This window comes from Malurus melanocephalus, unplaced genomic scaffold, assembly GCF_030028575.1.
Source record: "Malurus melanocephalus ecotype Western Australia unplaced genomic scaffold, MMel_1.1 scaffold_82, whole genome shotgun sequence".
NCBI lineage: Eukaryota > Metazoa > Chordata > Aves > Passeriformes > Maluridae > Malurus > Malurus melanocephalus.
Window position 1 is genome coordinate 2,042,100 of NW_026623314.1, and position 18,596 is coordinate 2,060,695.

The 18,596-nt window shown below is 42.6% G+C and overlaps 1 protein-coding gene across 1 annotated transcript in view; it reads right to left on the reverse strand.

Annotated features, from left to right (window-relative positions):
• Window positions 1-1,444: 1,444 nt before the first annotated feature.
• PKDCC (protein kinase domain containing, cytoplasmic) overlaps window positions 1,445-18,596 on the reverse strand; it is a 35,137-nt gene continuing 17,985 nt past the window's right edge. Inside the window, 5 exon segments of the mRNA XM_057367671.1 lie at window positions 1,445-2,626; window positions 4,239-4,412; window positions 12,957-13,064; window positions 13,883-13,962; window positions 17,636-17,907. Coding sequence (XP_057223654.1) covers window positions 2,541-2,626; window positions 4,239-4,412; window positions 12,957-13,064; window positions 13,883-13,962; window positions 17,636-17,907 — 720 coding nt within the window. The 3' untranslated portion in view covers window positions 1,445-2,540.

Genomic DNA, 18,596 nt, shown 5'->3' on the forward strand with positions numbered 1-18,596 from the left:
CAGACCCACCGACTCGCTTTGTGCCTTGTTTCCTCCTCTTCCTCCTCCTCTGTGGCTCTTCAAGGGTTTCCATGCCTCGAGTGCCAGTCAGGAGCTTTGCTGAATCAGACCCACTGCTGCAAAAATCACTTTCTCCACRTAAATTGAGAATTCTACCAGAGTTTATTACAACTGTTAAATTCCCTTATTGTAGTATCACACCTCTCTTACCAGGATTTTAATCAGCATTTCCACTGGAAAGCCTTACTCTCAGAGTTAYAAAACCTGCCTGTATAAAGTTGATTACCACTGAAATTTAGAATCCAGCTTCTTGGCTCACAGTTATGTTTCTTTCTTGCTTACTCGATCTCTGTTTGCAAAAGCTGATGTAAATTGGTTTGGCAACTTTGTTTAATTCTAGGGATAAACAATTCCTGACTTAAGAGGCATTTCTTTCCAGTGCACAGAAAGTGATGGAATGAAATGATTGAAGTTACCTACTACAGCAATAAAGTATTACYCTGGATGCCTCTTTTTCCTTTTAAATGCTRGCATTTTTYACATAGGAACGCAACTGAAGCATTTAAATTTAAAGAATGTTTTTGAACGCTGAGTATTTTTGGAACTGCGCAGCGCTTAATGGGAAGGAAATCACAGGAGGTTAAAGACTTTCAAAATACATACCAGCACCTCAGTGCCAGCAGCCCATATCACATCAATGAACTGTGCAGTGTGTGTTGGCATGATTTATGCAGCAATTTTAAAAGAATCCGTAGTGTTTGTTTATTACCACGGTATGATTGATGGGTTCCTAAGTGCAGGGCGACACAATCAGCTGAGCTCYTGGGGCCGGGAGTTTGATAATTTGTGAGTTACAGCCATTACAGAGCGTCACTTCAGCCAATTGCCAGAGCCATTAGGGCATCAGTGACCTCAGGGAAACTGTGGGGACACAAGACAAGCTGCCAATGGTGTCACTGTTGGACCTTCTCCAATCCATGGTCACACTGCTGCCCGGCTTCTCTGCCTCTCCTGCTCTCCTTCCCCACCCCTCCCTGGGAGACAAAATGCACCTTTTAACCCAAGGAGCAATTTCATCAGGTCCTGCTCTCACCATTGCCCCTTCCAAGTGCTGAAAGACTGACACCAGCACAATGCAAAGCCTGGAGAAGAAAAGGCTGCTCAACCACTGTTTTCTAACCAGGACTCACTTTGGGACAGGCAACCACACAGACAAAGCCACCAAGTACTCCAGGCACCAGCAGACCCTTCACTGGGAGCCACTGGAAAAACCTCAGTCCTTTCTGGAAAAGATATTCCAAACCTAACTTAACATACAATATTTATGTATTCAAAAAAAGGCATTTATTTGAAACACACACATACACAAATCAAGAATAAAAGAAATTTTATTTATCTTTTTTTTTTTTTTACAAAAATAAACAATTTGAGAAACAAAAGCACATCTTTTCCTGACTGTACAAACTACAAAACAGTATGACATTGGTCACTTTAGCATTTACTTCATTGCTTTCACTGAAAGCAAATTCTCTAGACACACCCTGCCTTTAAGATGCATTTTATATAGAATTAAGGCTAGCATTCATTTGACATCATTAAGGTCATTTACTTCATTCACTCTAAGAATTAGCAAGCGATGCCTTAGAAAATCAAGGATCTGATGATAAAAGGTACAATAACTGCAAGATAGTCATTAAATTAGGACTGTTCAACCAGCTGGACTGCTTTGCCAGCCTGTCAAAGATGTGGTTTCCAGAACAATTCAACAAAAGTCCTAAGCACGGGCTTAATTGTAAGCATATGCTTAGGCCTATCCAGCAAAGCACTCAGCACTTGGRTAAGTCCCTGCCCTTTCAGTGGGACTATTCATATGCTTATGTGATTTGCTAGATCTACAAAACGGCTCTTTCAAATTAAAAATGAAACTTTATGATAACATTGGAAGCAAAAATGAAAATGAGTTGCAGTCTTGYAATTCTAAACATAAGCAATTCCTTTCGTTTGACAAATATGCCGGCATTGCATATTCCATAACTTTCACACAAATGCTGATTGTCCTCAGCAACGTTTGCTATTCAGCAGACAAACTGATACGCTTCAGTTCCTCTGGTGTGATTGTACGTGCCCAAATAAATATCAGCACAGAGCATTCAGACTTCCCAGAGAAATGATCAGCTTTCATCCCTGGACACACATGTGTAGGTCAGAAATGTTATGCTAACCTTGGTTAGAAAAGCCAGAGCTGCCAGCTGATTTATAACCAAAATTATACTCTAACAGTGTATCATCTCTTGTACTTTGCTTTGGRTTTTTTTTGTCCTGTTTCGTTTTTAAATCACATTTTCAAAAYCTGGTTTTATTGCACATTCATCCTGGTCATGCAGGTTATTTCTTTAAAGTTTCCTTTAGCACTCTATAGATTAGAATGAGTAATAGTGCAATTATTTCCCCGGCCACAGCCATCGTCTACCTAACAGCTGCCTACATTTATACACAAACAGTTCTTATCACTCACGTGTCAGACTGAGCCACTTTGGGTGTCAGTCTGTCACCTTCACATACGTTATCTTGCCAGGATCAGGCACAATATGATTTGAGGCCATCTTGAAGAAGACAAGCTGCCGACCTGCATTGAATAGCAAAGGGGGAAGGGAAGGGAAAAATATTTAGAAGCGATGAGCAAAAGGTTGACTACCTTAAAATACTGACATTTCAAATTCTACCTCAACCTACCCATTTTTCAGGCCATGCAAGACTGAATCCTCTCTTAACTTCAGCTGGTACATACCTGAAATGTTTATGTCTAAAATGACACCAAATTTTTAGACTGTATCCTCTCTTAACTTAAGCTACTATAAACCTGAAATGTTTCTGTCTAAAATGACACCAAATTTCCCTCAGTTTCAGTATCTTTACTCTTATCTAATTATGGTCAAGACACAGCTGTGCACAGCTAACAGTAAATGAAGGAAAGCTCCGAAGATTTTAATACAAATTCCATGTGATCTTTTAAAAGAGTATTTTGAGACTCCCACTGATAAAAACATTGATTCATTTGATTGTACAGGAGCAGAATCACATTTGCACGCTTGAATCTTTACCAAACTGATCAGTGCAAGCCATATTAAACGTGACTTTCTCTGAAATAGCTCTTGCTGATCACTTTGTAGCTCTGGGTTTTAAATAAGCTGTTACATGATTTCTAGCCCTCAGACAAAAAGCAGCAGTATGTGACAACAGCCTGGGTAGTGTAAGGCACCTGCCACACATGTCCAAGGCCAGTGGGGGCTGAATTTGGCAAGGTTTCTTTGTTTGATATTTGTGGGAGCCACAGCACAGTTCTTCCACCTCCCCAAACTTATTGACCTGCATCTTATCCACATCCCTGCCTCCCAAWGAGCTCCTGCTGCCCCACAGACCTGCGAAATCATTGCYTTTCCTTGCAGCAAAGACCACAGATTACACTCCAGATCTGTTCTGCTTCTTCCTTCCCTCGCTAAACTCCAGAAAATCAAATGTTATTTGCTCCCAGCCTGCCGCTCTAGGGGGCTCCCACAACACTATTTTCTTTAAAACGTGGCAAACAGGATGCCTCAACCACTGAGCAAATTTCCGAGCTCAGGCTGCAGGGACTCAAGGGCTCCTGCATCAGGAATTATAGGGTAAAGGGAATGACAAATAAGACTAGAAATATTGCTGCTAAGTCCCATTTGCTTTTAATATTGTAACCTGAGACAGGAGCTGCTCTAAATTTCCTATGAATTTCYCTGTGCCAGAAAAAATACTTTTTTAGTATATTCATTAACTTCAATATTCCAACTACAGATAGTCTGACACGACGACTAGTCACTGGTTAGCCATAGGCAAGGTTAAGAGGAATTAGTTTTCTCTTGGTTCCATGGAAGTGTCTGTTCACACCTCCCAGAAGCACAAAAATGCAAAAAAATAACATTTCAGATRCTGTGGTTTGGTAACCTGGGCTCCACATGCTCAGCCCTCTAGAGCCAGCCCCTGTGAGCCTGTCTGTAGGTTTCTGCTCCCCTGACAGCTGGCAAAGAGAAGCCTCAGCAAAAATTAAGCTGCCTCAGCTGAACCTTCAGAAACCACCTCACTTCTAGATGCTGCTGGTGACTCCCACAGCCCAGCACAACACACTCCCCAAGCTCTATCAAAACACTTTGAGCAGCCAGAATAGGTGACTCAGCTGCTGCTTCTGCCCCACAGCATCCAGGACTCACCTGTCCAAGTTGTCTGGTTTGTTAGGACAAAAGCTTTGCACTGGGAGTAGCTGTCACAGATCTCGATGGCTTCSTTGACATCAAACACAGAGAGGAGGCAACCCTTGTGGTGGTAAGATGGCCAGCATCTGTAGTTCTCATCAGGAATAAAAGCTTCGGGCACCCGTCTGTACTCTGCAAATCAGGGCATAGCAGTTGTTTGAGAGCTCCAGTAAACTGGTTGTTTTTAACAGGCAAGGTTTATTAGAGCAGCTAACGAGCAGGATATATGACGGAAAAGCTGACGGGTTCGAGTGTACCAGCCCTGGTTTACTCCCAAAAGTGTTTATAGCTCTGCACCTTACTTTCCTTTTCCTYTCCCCCTTTCTTCTTCTCACCTTTTCCTCCAAAAAGCGTCTGTAAATAAACAGTCTGYGCACAAAACCCCTTCCCCTTCCCCACTGCGGAGGCCAGGCTTTGGTTTTATTAGGAGTTTCACAGGAAGAATGTCCCATTGAATAAACAGCATCCACTTGAATGAACTGCCTCACTGTCCTACTTCTCAACAGTGAGCAGGATTGTCGGGGTGAGACCTGACCAGGCGTTCCCAGCCCTCCCTCTCCCTCAGAAGAGCATGCTATTTTTCTCCAGCTCCTTTAGAGAAGGAAGAAAAGACAGGCTTTTAATTAAGCAAACTTTTTTTTGCTTGCTCAGATTAGGACAAAAGAGGAGTCGCTTGATGGGCCTCTGAAGAGAAGAGGGGGGGAAAAAAGCGGGAGCATGTCAGCGCGGTCCTCGCCCAGCGCCTCCGCGCTGCCCCGCCGACTGCTCCTCTCCCTTGGCTGCCGTTCAGTCTCACTTGCCTTTATGAGCTGCCTCTTGTTCTCTGTTCACAGCTCCTCTCACTTTCCCAGCCACTAACGGGGCTTTCTCTAATGAATGCATCAGCAAATCCAACTGATCATTTATAAACATTTCTATTTAGCCTCCAGACGCGCAAATTAATGGTTCCCTCCTGTCTCTCCTCCCCACATCCTATTCAAAAAGCTAAATACATTCTATATTTCTTCTAATTGTATCTATTATGGAAACCAGAGCAGCCTGCCCTGACTCACAGCCTATTCTTAAGCCACTTTGGTTCAGGCATTTTCTGCCTGGCTCTGCTGATTCAGCCTGCTAATATTTCATACAGCACGTTGTAGGAACACTGCCGAGTCAAAGGCGAGTGTGTCTGCTACTCCAAACTGTCAGTATTTCAGCTGGGAAAAGAAGGACACATTCACAAGTGCTCCTTCTCACCACACAGTCTGAAACAGTGGGAAACAAATGTAGTAAATGCATTCTATTTTAAGCCTTAGCTCATTAAAAGTATCGTAAGAAACATTCCCAAACAAGAAGCAAAATCAGAGCTGATCATGTTCCAGTTAAATGAAAAGCAAAAAAGTCTTCTTAATTCAGAAAATGCAGATTCATGCACAAGAAAAAAAAAAGAAAATATCAAAATGTATTCCACATTACAAATGGCCATTTCTCCATCAAAAATATTTATGCATTTCTTCTGAAGAGAAGTCAGAGMATAAATCAAACTGCTGCTGGCTGCATAGGTAAAGTCCCTTTTTTTCCGAGTTTCTCTATCAGCTGTAATATAACAACAATGGAATGTAACAGAATATTCTCTTATCTCCACACTGCAACTCCTGAGTATTGATTTGCACCTCACAGCCTAGGCCAGTAAAATGATGTACACCAATTAAAAACAAAAAAAAAAATCAATTCCCTGCAGTCAACGCCATATGTAACCATTTGTATCAGCATACATGTCATGTTGACTGGAAATAAAATGTGATTATTCACAGCTCCCCTTAGCACACCACAGAATTGCTGCCTCACACTGCACGGTGCCAAGCCCCACGCCGCAGAGGGTATTCCCAAAAGGATGGTCCTTGCTGTGGGAGAAGGAGATGAAGAGTCTGYCTGATTCTCTGTGCCAGCAGGGAGCGTGTCCTGGCTCTTTTTGAGGGCACTTTGGGAGTCTGACGGGCTCCACACTGGGTTGGGAGGAAGCTGCAGCATCCCTCTGCACACCATCAGGCACTGAGCAGAGCAGCTCCACATCACATCATGTGTTTTACTTCATGCAAGGGAGAAGCCCACCTTGAAGACCCCTCTTTCGAATTATCATCCAATATTGAAACTCCTCTGAGCATAAATATGCTTTTCCACAGGCCCACAGCACTTTCCTTCTCCCAGTACAGCTGTCCAGGGTTGGGCTCTTGGCTGATGGACACACACTACAAAAGAGCAGCAGTGATTTACATGACCTGGGGTTCTGTCAGAGGCAGGAGATAAAGTCCTCCCTTTCCACTGACTTTTTCAAGGTGAACAAGGACCCTCCTGCAGGATGCTCCTCCACTGAGATGTGTCCCAGCAGTGACATTCAGTCCAGCCCTCAGGAGAGCTTGGCATTCCCAACAACTTTAAATTACCATCTTGGGCACCACAGCACAATCACTCAATTAAGCAGTGCCCCAATGGCTCAAAGACAGATCCAGCTCAAGTTTTTGTCYTGCCAAGACCTGAAACTTGCTTAAATGGCGTCCTTGGAATTTGAAGGCTCAAGGCAGTAAATCACATCATAAAAAGGTCAAAGTTCTGGTCGATTTCCAGACTAATGGTGTTTAAAACCAATAAATGCTTGCCTAATACTATAAATGCAGCCATAAATTTACACTTTTGCGTACATACACATAGCTTGACAGGGAGTACATAAAGTCTATCAAGGTAATGGCAAGGAACAGATCAGAGAATTGCAAGGCATTCCTACTGGTATCGACAGGAAAAGAATCCTTTCCTCCATCTACTGATTTTGTGAGAATTGAAGCAAAAAGATACAACGCAGTAAGCCTGATCTTGATGTCACTKAAAATGCATTTACTCCAGTTCAACACACAGGAGGTAACATGGCAGCTCACAATTACACAAATAAATCCTACTACGAAACATTTTTCAGACCCGTAAACATTTAGGAACTTCGAAGTATCTTTCTATGCTGAATCCAGGCAATCTTAAAAAGTTTTGTGATAGTTTTCATAGTGTTAAAATATTTTCACAAGTTTGTTCTGATCAATCAAAACACASTGCTTTAATCAGGCCAAAATCTTCTTGGAAGTTTTTTAGCATGCCAGCCACACCTCCCTGATGGCCACATGTGATCCTCAAAGCTCACTTCTTGTGACAAGTAAGAGAGGTATCTTCAAAAGCAATCTGCAGCATCACTGACCAGTGTAACAGCTATAAAAGAAAGCCAACACTTTAAATTCTCATTCTAATATTTTTTCCTTCAAAAACCACCTGCACTGCCATGAAGCTGACTACAATCTATAAACACACTCATTTTCACTGTGCTAGACTGAATCATATAAAGAGCTCCACAAGTATATAATAAACTATGTGAAACCGCCTGTGGTTTYGCCCTTTTAGCCCGTCAGAATCACCCTAAATCTGACTTTAATCAGTCCTAATGACCGTTTATTTCAGCCACGGCAGCCAGACTGCATTTTTACTACCAACTACAGCTACTTGTTGGAGATTTGCCCAGTTCTCTTATCACCTGCCAATACACTGTGGGTCAATGGCAGAGATGCGGCCACATTTATCCTTGAGAGAAAAATAACGTTGCTCCTTTTTCTCCCTCCCTTTTTTCCTCCAGTCTCGAGAGCAGCTCTGGAGTTTCTTTTAATTGCTTTGCTTACAAGTAAGCAGAAAAAGCCTGATCTTGCCAATATCAGCAGAAAGTGGAATTGAGCAGTRCTTTGCTCTACAAACAATCTCCTCCGATTCCCAGGGAGCTTACGGAGAGCAGCGCTGGGTCCAAAATAGACAATAACACACCGATGGTTTTGTTACGCTGCATTTTGTGCTGAACTTCTCCTCACGTTTCAATACCTCACATTTAAACACACTTCTGACAGCGGGCCCTGCAAAACACCCTGCAGTGTGCTGTGGAAAGCGACTTTTTGGTGTGTCTGAAGGAATGATCAGCTTTCAATCATTCCCGACGCATCCCAACTGTTTGGGAAGACAGGCTGGCCTGGCAGGACACGGCTTTGCCGTCAGACCAGGAGACAGCCCCGCTCCTTTGGGGAGTATTTCCGTCCCCTAGCCATTTCCTGCACACGGGCCTCGTCTCTTTTTTGCTTCCATTGTGCTCGCAGCAGAGCCGTATTTAAACCGGTATGCAGGCTGTCACCGAAACACAAATAAATAACCAGAGGAACGACATGTTCCCTTACATTTTATTCCCGTTAACATGACGCAGCTGGAGCATTTTTCCTGCCTCATTGCCCCACATCCCAGGGACACTCCCTGGGCTGTGGAGCTGCTCCATACCCACAGCCACCTCTGGCACACACCAATTTACTGAAGGCCATGAGCCCAAAATGATCCTACAGGTGCTTAAATATTGTACATGGTCCACTGGGTCATAAAAGCTGACGATGGACAAGCCACAAGTTGCCTAGGGTGATGTGTTGGGGCATTTAACCTTGAAGACAGATGCCTGCAGGATTTGTAAATGATGCTCAGTGACTTCTTCGGCATTCTGGAATGGAACTGAGGACCTCAGCAGAAAGTGTTTCGCTGTGTATGGCTGCCAACTTGGACAGGGAGAAGTTTAGCAACAGCAGAACACATTGCTTAGGGCACCTCAGCCCTGAGGGCTCTGGGAAAGGCACAGGTACAAAAATAATTTAAAAAAAATCTAAGATTAAGAAGATTTACTATAATATATTAAGATAGAGCAGGACTATCTGGGCTGCAGTTTGTTCCTGATTTCCATAATTCTTGGGTGGATTTACAATTTCCTAAGCAGGACCCTGCAGAATATTTTTTTCAAAACACTGTTGTACTGTAAATATTTACATACAKCATAATCCTGCCAAATTGTCTTGAGACAAAGGAAAACACAACGTGTCTTTGCTTTATGTCCAGCCTTCCAGCTTTCTTAGCTTTGAATTATGCTTTCAGCTAACAACAGAAGCTAATTACAGCTTCCCGTGGGCTTGCACACCCCCAGACCTAATAATGGGTCATCTATTAGCTTTAATGAATAACAAAGCTATCCGATTTACAAGTGTTAGCTGATTTCAYGCATTTCTGAGTAAATTCTGACTTAACTGAAGGGCTGGGGCTTAGCTCAAGGGCCAGATACTCGGTACAAATCACTGTCACTTGATTGAAGTAATAAAAACGTTGATACAGGGGCATGACTTTACTGATGAACATCACCAGTTTTTTTTACAGTCTCATTAATTATCCTTAATCTGGATAATTAATGGAATGATTTAATCATTTTCAGATAACATGTGTCAGAAGAAATACACAGTTCCTTAATTCACATTCTTCTGTTTTAATTCACATTCTTCTGGATTCCAGCAAGAGAGGCGGACAGCCAATAGAATATAAAAGTATTTGTTCCTGGTGTTGTTTTAAACGCTGCAATGTTCCCGTATCAACATGAACAGCAGCGTGATTTATGACTGCAGAACACATACACAGCTATCGAATGTCTCCCACGCCTCCACTCTAGGATACTAAACCAAAGTCCAGAGCATAATATAATTTACAGCACTATAAAATCTTTACAACTGAAGCACAGTGAAAGCTTAATATCCAAGACCTTCTGTAATATGACTATGTCATCTTGTTAAACTTTATTTATGGGAACACTAAGGCTGACAAGAACTTTCTTCGTGTCACTTCCCTACTGCTTATCAATATCACCTTTCTCACTTTGTGGCATTCATAGGAATTCTTCCTTTCAAAAACGTAAGTTCACAAAGATAACACAGTTTCCTCAACGTTAATGTTTTAGTTATGGCCTTACATGACTTGCCCAAGATCATGATCTCGTCTTTCCTTGTATGAGTTTACAAGGCTCTGTCCAAGATAGTGCGTAATTCCAAGCATTTAAGACCTAAGACAAAYTCTGAAGCACCATTACCTGAACCTCCTGTAGTTTCCCTTCAAAAACAGAACAAAACCTTACAACTCTTCGATCTGGATTTGCCTCCAGTTGTGCTTTTAGAATTTCAGAATAGATCATGCACCAGAAAGGCCTTGCCTTGTCACATTTAGATGCCAGGAGATTGGCATCACAAATTCTTGTCACTTCTACTGTTTGTGAGAGTGAAAATCCTCYCMCAGGAATATCCACTCACTCAAGGASTGRGAGTCACCTCRTGAGATTTCTATCATCTGGAGCAAAACCRATGCAAACTTGTGCCTCCCCCACCTCAGCACAATTTGGTGTATGAATGCAAYGCTGATTAGCTCTGATCTGGCCTGAGAATCAAATTATCGTCTCTAATTTTACCTTAACTGAGTACTGGGTTGAAAAGCACCTTTCTTGAACTTTCTCTATGCTGCAGGGCAACACAGAAAACATTTTATAAAATCACGCAGTCTTAAAAAGAATTTATTTTTTTTTCCCAAATAGGGAGAAAGCAGGACCTCAACTGGACCTCAGCTTGAGAAAATAACACAGTTGTTTCTTTTCATCCCCCTCTACTCCTTTACTACCCGCCAGATTTATGCAAAATATTCCACCTGCTCAGCTGTTCAGCCTCRGTTTTGGTGGTCAGGGTGCCATCTCAGATGGGAACATCCTGCCAGTACAAGAGGCTGATTCCCTGGACACCACTCCATTCCAGAACACCTGTCACCCTCYCCTGCAACCTCACTGTACCACAGGAGAATTCCTCATTCCTCCAAATAAATTCTAKTAAGTAATTTCCAATTCCATAATCTCTGGATTTAAAATATTAAAAATTAATTCCAGCACAGTATTAATATCAAATATCAGTAAAATATCAGTTGAGGAAAGATTGTGTTTGGAATAGAAATTATACAGGTGGGTACGCAGGTACATTTTAACCCTCATGATATGGCTTCTTCATACTTTTCTGGCAAGGAAAGGGAGCCTTAAAATAGAAATAAATTACCATACCTTTTCTGTTTGGTTAAAGTAGCCATAGAACAAACAAGAAACAGGCCTGCACATCTTAAAGACATGGCAGCTCAGCCTGAGAACCCATCTCAGCTAAGTATAATTTCCAGTAAGATACCAAATTCCTCAGCCTTGCCCCTGGTTGAGAACATTTTCCTATCAAGAAATTCAATATTACACTCGGGTATTTAATGTACATTATCCAATACATTACACAAAGCATCTACAGATGTTCAACATCTTTGGTCACACTGTAAAGTGCCTAAATCAATGAGCAGTGTCCTACAAATAAAAAGGGCTCCTTGAGGAGTAGGGCTTTACTAACCACGAGCATGGGTAGTGAGTGGGTTCTGTGTTATATTATCCAGGACTCTACAGAATTAAAAATGTGCAATTATTACAATAGCTAAACATACACAGAGCTCTGCTCCACATCAGTGGAAACCTGCACCGTTACATTTATTGCTGCTGTCCAAAGCTTCTSTCCTTGAGAGTCTTTATAAACATGRCAGACCTCTAAAATCCAAAAATTTCACCTCATCCTGATACAGCAGTGAGCTCTGGAATCAACCAGCATCATAGAACAACTTCAGCTCTCCTGGCACTTCTTCAACAAAGGACATGTTTGTACTATTGATTGTACTGCTGAAAATAATTTTGCTGTGTTGACAGGTATCACTCAGCACAGGCTGTGATGAAAAGCTGAAAATTAGAAAGTTAAATGAACACCTGCAACATTTTTCCTGCCAATTTTACAACAAAATAAATATAGACTTATTCTGATAAGCGGGTCAAATTCATCCATGGTATCATGGTCCTTTGAGGTTAACAGTGCTACAACCAGAATGAATTTGGCTCCTGTGTCTCTTTCAGTGAGCAAATGCTTCACTGAACTTTTCAAACCCCCTGTGCCAACATTCATCTTCATTTASAACCCATCTTTCCCTCTTTACCGAGGTTTTGCAGCAAAGCCACAATTTTCCTATCAACTTGCAGTCAATTATGTTGACTGCTTGACATGAACATTGTGCGTACACAAAAATAATTTGCAAAACAGCTTTTACAATTGTTTGACTTAGCAATCATTTCCTGCACACATAATTTTCTTTGACATGTACAATTCCACAGCTATCCTTCTAGGAAGAATATGCACCAYTTCGTACCACAGCTTGAACAGCATATAGAGATACTATGGAAAAGACACTGTTACTCAGCTTTGTTTTCATTCTGTCCCTTTTTCTATTTTTTTTTTTATATTATTTCTGGCAAAAGCTGAGGGATACACCATTATTCCCTTGCAAAGGAAATAAAAATTTTATTCTTCCAATCTACAARTGCTTAGTTACAAGAAATTCCTGTAAGTCCCAGGAAATCCATGGAGGGTTACRGCCTCATGGTTGGATTCTCTACAATGTATGTTCAGGCAGGTTCTGATTCTACAACAGCAGTATGTGGATGTGATGAAACACATTCTCCATAAATCTGTCACAGAGAGCAACACTCCCTTTGTATTTCCCTATTCCCACTAGAGCCTGCTCACACTTATGGATGTCCAGCCACATYACTTAACAAGGAAGGTTATTGGAGGCTCCCAGGCAGCAAAAAGCAGATAAAATACTATCACATGTATGATTTCAAGGAGCACTGAGCCTTGTTTTCTGCACATTTGCCCTTGCAAACCTCAAAACGACAACAAAGTTTCCGATTTAAAGTTTCAGGAAAGACCACTTTACCAGCTTTAGGCGTCCGGGTAGTGTTCTGCAGGTACGCCCCACTCTTATACAGATCCAAAACTCTCTCCAGCTGTGCAGCTGTCTCATCTATTCCCCAGTGAAGTTCTCCTTTAAAAGCAAAGGAAAATATTGGTGAGGAGCATCCAGCACAGGACAAAAGGAGGTTTCATTTGAACGAAGCCCTAAGCATGAGATCCCCACAGTGCTCTGCTCCGTGTGATGTGGGCAGGAAATCCCTGAGTTATGACAAGGCAGSTTTCACACCTGACCTCACCCAGGCATTCCAGAGGTTGGCTCATCCAGCTGGTAGCCCCAGGCTTGCAAGCAGAAAACACCGAGGGGACTCCTCACAARGGATCAAAGTCAGCTAATAAAGGGAACTCCAAAGCTTTGCTTGTTTGGTASCTATAGCCCAGCATCATTCATTTCCCCCTCAGATGCACACTGGAGCAAGGCACTGGAAAACCCTCAAATCAGTTCTACAGGCAGCTACTCTTGTCCCAAAGGCACAACCTTGGTAATCAGTAAAGACCTACAATAATGTCATTTGTTCCTCTGGCTTCTAAGGTATAAAACACCCCTGGTAACATTGACAATGAGAAAATATTCTGGGTTTGATCATTAAAATTTGCCTTTTCAGGGACAGAAGTTCTTCCAGAAATTGCATTCTGATGAAGTTCTCCTCAGTGCTGGTGTGTCAGGATGAAGCAAATACCTCTGTGAAGCCTAGAATAAAATCTAAAAATGTGATTTCTCTGGTATACAGGCCTATTCTTCCCTTCTTGGTATGGGAGCAATTTTATCCTGGATAGAAAACCAATCTGGTCCTATTGCAGTGAGCACAAAAGCATCACCTTCCCCTCCCAAATGGGACAGTTACACCAAAAAAAACAAATACTTGACATTATCATGTTTATTGCGATTACCTGTTGCATTGACTATCTTATCCAGTAATGGTCTCAGTGAGGATGGAGCACTGTGTGGAAGAAGATAGGTAAAAAAAAACCTGCAAYAGAAAAGTAACCAATATTGAATTATATGTTTTTTACACGAGTTTACAAACATCTGGTAACTCCTGAACATTATAAGGAATAAAATTCCTATTGCTTATATGCCGCTGACCTATTCAGGAAATAAAATGGTATTCTATGATCAAATGAGCACATAGCTGAGACTATTCACACAGCTGCCTGGCATACCTAGACCACACTGCTGCATACAAGGCTGCCTTGTACCTACATGTAAATGTTCCATTAATACAGCAATTTGCTGTGAAGCCCCATGGATTGTGACTATTTGCAAAGCTGTCTGTACCTTAACGAACTAAAAGGATGCCATCCACCCCATAAGTCTTGGGTTTGGCTTCTTTCATACCTTTCAAGTGCTTAAATTAAACTCCTGTTTATTTCTAATAAACAAAATTAATATTTTCTTTACTACGGTATTCTTAGACTTTCAAATTAATGCAAGGATGAAGCTGCCTCCTATTGTTTTAATGCTGCTGGAAGACAGAATGTCCTCTCTGYTCCTATCATGTATCTGTATTCAAGATGCATTCATGCAGGTATTCAATGATGGATGCAGAATCATGGAAACACAGAACGGGTGAGGTTGGAAAGCACCACTGGAAGTCAGCTGGTCCAGCCTCCCTGCTGAAGCAGGGTCCCCTGGAACACATTACTTAGGGTTATGTCCACATGGCTTTTGAAGATCTACAGAAAAGGACATTCCACAACTCCATTTTAATATTTTAATTGCATAAGAAAACAATATGCTTATACCATCATTTGCAGTACATTTAATTTTCACATTCTTCCTTTAAAGTTCTGTTACTCTGCCAATATTACTACCTATTTCAACAAACTCAGTGTCACAGAAACCTAAGATGGAGATGGGCAGTTCAGGATCTGGCAAGATAAACTGAACTATTGGACATAAATATTACCGAATGGAAAGAACATGAACCAAATAGAAAATTGCCCTGCTTCACATCTAACTTGTAAATTTAACTATTTTCCATATACAGAAACTACCTTGTCAATGGTAACCCCCAGGGACTCATGCTCAGGAGGGAGACCAGCAGATGCTTCATATAAGCACAAATTAMAAAATGTAGTTACTGATACCAAAGAGTGATCATAGATGCAGTATTATTGAGCTGAGACTCTACACAATGAAAACGTCTTTGAGAATGTAACTGCCTTTGTCAACCCTAACAYAAATAGTGTTTATGATTTTCCCAAGTGGGATAATCCACTGGTAGGTTTTCTTAAGGATGAGTATAAAACAGACCATGCTAATACACACAGAAATCTGAAGAGCAGCATAACACTGTAAAAAATCATTTGTCTGGTAAATTTTGCCCCGCTGTTTTAGCTTAGAGATTATCCCTAACGCAGAGTCCAACTGATTGTGAATAGGTTTTTTTGCAAAAAAAAGTCACAGGGCTACAGAAACCTAGGACTGTTGTACTACAAACACCCACATGTGAAATGCTGACATGCACAGACACTGGAATCTGCACAACTTAATTGCAGGAACATTTGTTATTCATCGATTCCAGGGCCAGTGGCATCCTCTGTGATCTGCATAACATGGAGTGTCAGATCCCTTTACATTTGTCCCCACAAATTGTTTCTTTTTGAGAACTATCTGATCCTAATTTAAGAATTCTCAGCGATGGAGAATTCATCTCAGCCATTGGTTAATAGTTCAAAATATTAATTATGTTTACTTTCAAAACTGTCCAGTGCTTTGAAAACTGTTCCCCCAAACATTTGAAGAGAAAGACAGAGAGACACATTTGAGACAGGAGGGAGCCATCTAAAAATCAAGATGGGCCAGTTCTTGTAGAGGTTCTTCCCAAATGTTTTCTCTCCTTTAATTATTTACCTCATAAAAMCCCAGCTAAATAGACTTATGTATGCTTTCAAGGCTAGGGTGTGCATGTTTTAAAATTACAAGGAGTTTATGCATTGTTTGACATATTGCTGCTTTTGACTTCTGCCTAACAGCATCAGAGGGCAACCTCTAAGCCTACAGCAACAGAGTGCACCTATGAAAATAAAAAATTTAGCAGCCTAATGAAGTGAGGATTTCACCCTCCAAGACAAGTGTATAGGGTTTGCTGTAACGCCTTAGCACGGGTGGTCACAGCCTCCCACACCRTGAATCCACTGCTCAACAAAACCCCAGTGTCTCTGTGGGATCACGGCAAAGCAGGGGCAGAGAACACTGGGGCACTGTGAGTGGGATGCATGCTTGAGAGCAGTTCAAAGGCAATACCAAAAACTGTATGAGAAAAAGACCGCTTCCTTCAGCGTGACCAGGGACCTGCCACAAGCTCGCAAACACATCCCCACTCACGACCGAGACGGATGGGCGCCTGTCAAAGGCTTCCTGGCCAGAAACACTAAAACAGCCTTAACCAAAAGCTAGCAAGCTAAGCAAGATCTCTAAGCCAAGCAAATGGAAAYGGAAAGTCTTGCAGGACACACTAARTACTGCGCTGCACMACGGCAGATGGCTGTCATGTGGCACGGCCCATTTCWGTGTGGTCAGCTAATGCAACACACATGCTGCTCCGTGCCCTGCGACCAAAGCAGAAGGYTCTTTGGAGCAGCCTCTCCTCACTGTGGTCTGGAAGGCAGCGAATGGCAGGATACTTGAAAGGGAAGCCCAATAAATTAGCACACCATTATGGCAGTGCTGCTCTGAGATCTGCATTCTCCTGTCTGGATCAGCCAAGGCAGCTGCCTGTCCCAGCGGTGCCTGTCACATGGAGCAGCAATGGCAGGATGAGCATGGCAGAGCATCTGCTAGTAGGTCCCTGGAAAGCAGAGATGTGACTCCTCCAGCACCCCACACAGCCCTCTGTGGGAGTGATGGCTGATGGGGGAGAGCCAAGACCACAAACACAAAGCCATCATCCAGAAGGACCCAGCTTTAAGCCTGGAGACACCTTTAGAACCAAGTTTGGAAGATGGCTGTGACAGCTGAGCACTTCCTTCAGCATGGCTCAGCATTCCCATCACCCACGTGTCCTCCACTGTGGGCATGGCTGGGAGCGAGTCCCCCAGCACCTGCCCATACAGACCAGGCTGGGAAAAGAGGGTGAAAAGCACCCCTTGCTTTAAAAGATTTGGGATTAGACCCCAAGTTGTCAGCAACTGAGAGTGGTCCTGGCAGCTCCAGGAATGCACTGGGGCTGTTATCACCCTACCATGCTCCAGCAAGGCAGGGAGCACTGAGCCAGAGCACAGGATGCAACCTGAGCTCTAACTCTGCCTCTGAAGCCAGCCCTTTGCTCAGCTCGTGATGCAAAACCCGTGATGACCCCTCATAACTCACACCTAAGAGCTGCTGGAATCATCTCACCACACAGTTATGGGCCCCCAGCTCCACAAGTGCTTCTGCCTCACTCCTGTGAACATCTCCATTGTGTTAAGAATTCAGTGGCTTTTAACCAACACAGAATTAGACCGAGTGGTGAATCACACTCAGAGTATGCAAAACATTTCAAAAGTTATAAATGCCATGTTTTTTCACAAATGAAACAATTATTCATGGCTTAGCCTACTTGGTCTGGGACAGTACATCTCACTGGTGTGAATAACCACCAAGGATGCTGGAGCTTTAGGCCCACTCTGAATTCTCTGCTATTTTATCTGATCACAGACCTGTAGGCATTGTAGAGATTCCTCTTTTCRTTCATGCTCTGACACCGGCCCTCAACCGAGCAGGGCAGGGTGAAGTTTCTCGCAGGGAATTCCATGAAGCAGTCGCTGTTACTGGTGCAAGAGCTCTCCTCAATGCTGGCATCATCCAGATCTGTCACCTTCAGCTCCCCATCCACGATCACAAACTGCCGGGGCCGAAAATCCAGTAATGTCACTGAGCCAAGAGGAGAGTGAGCCAAATAATGCAGAAGCCGAACTAAGCTGAGACAGATCTGAAACACAAAAACGCGGGCACCTCCCTTTATTTTCTCAGTGCAAAGTATACAACAGAACCACATTAGCTGAAGATACGTTGATAACTTATGACTCAATATAAGCATTATAACTTACCCTCAAAACTGAATGTTGCAACCAAGGTATTTTTCACAGGATTAACATAGCTGATTGTAAAACCCTGAGAGACTTGAAACAAAAATAAGCTTCTTTACAAGTGCTTTCCCACACTATTCTTGAAGCGGGGCTCATTGTTGCTATTCTTACTTTTAACAGAAATAAAAGCATTAACTTTTAAAAACACATTACGTGCAGGCGTTGACCACACAGTCTGATCCTGCTCTTTTACAAACTCCAGGTCTGGAAATTTTGGCTGGACCGCCCTGCACCCATGCCTGGAGCTCCAACTGCAGAAAGTGTCTGTATTTCTTTGTACTGATCCTGCCTCTTGACTGTTTTTATAACTTTTTCCCACCGTTTCTTCTGATGCTTTCCTTTTTCCAGGGGAGAAGGAAGCAAATTCCCAGGAASATGATCTCTCCTGTAGCTCCTCAGTATCCTCAGGGTAAGTACATATATCTGTCTGCCTTGGTGGGTCTGCCTTGGAGGATCCTCATGCCCCACTTTGAGGCTGAGGTGGGAGCTCTGTGCTGATGTTTCACTTTCCCCCTGCAGGTTACTCTGACCA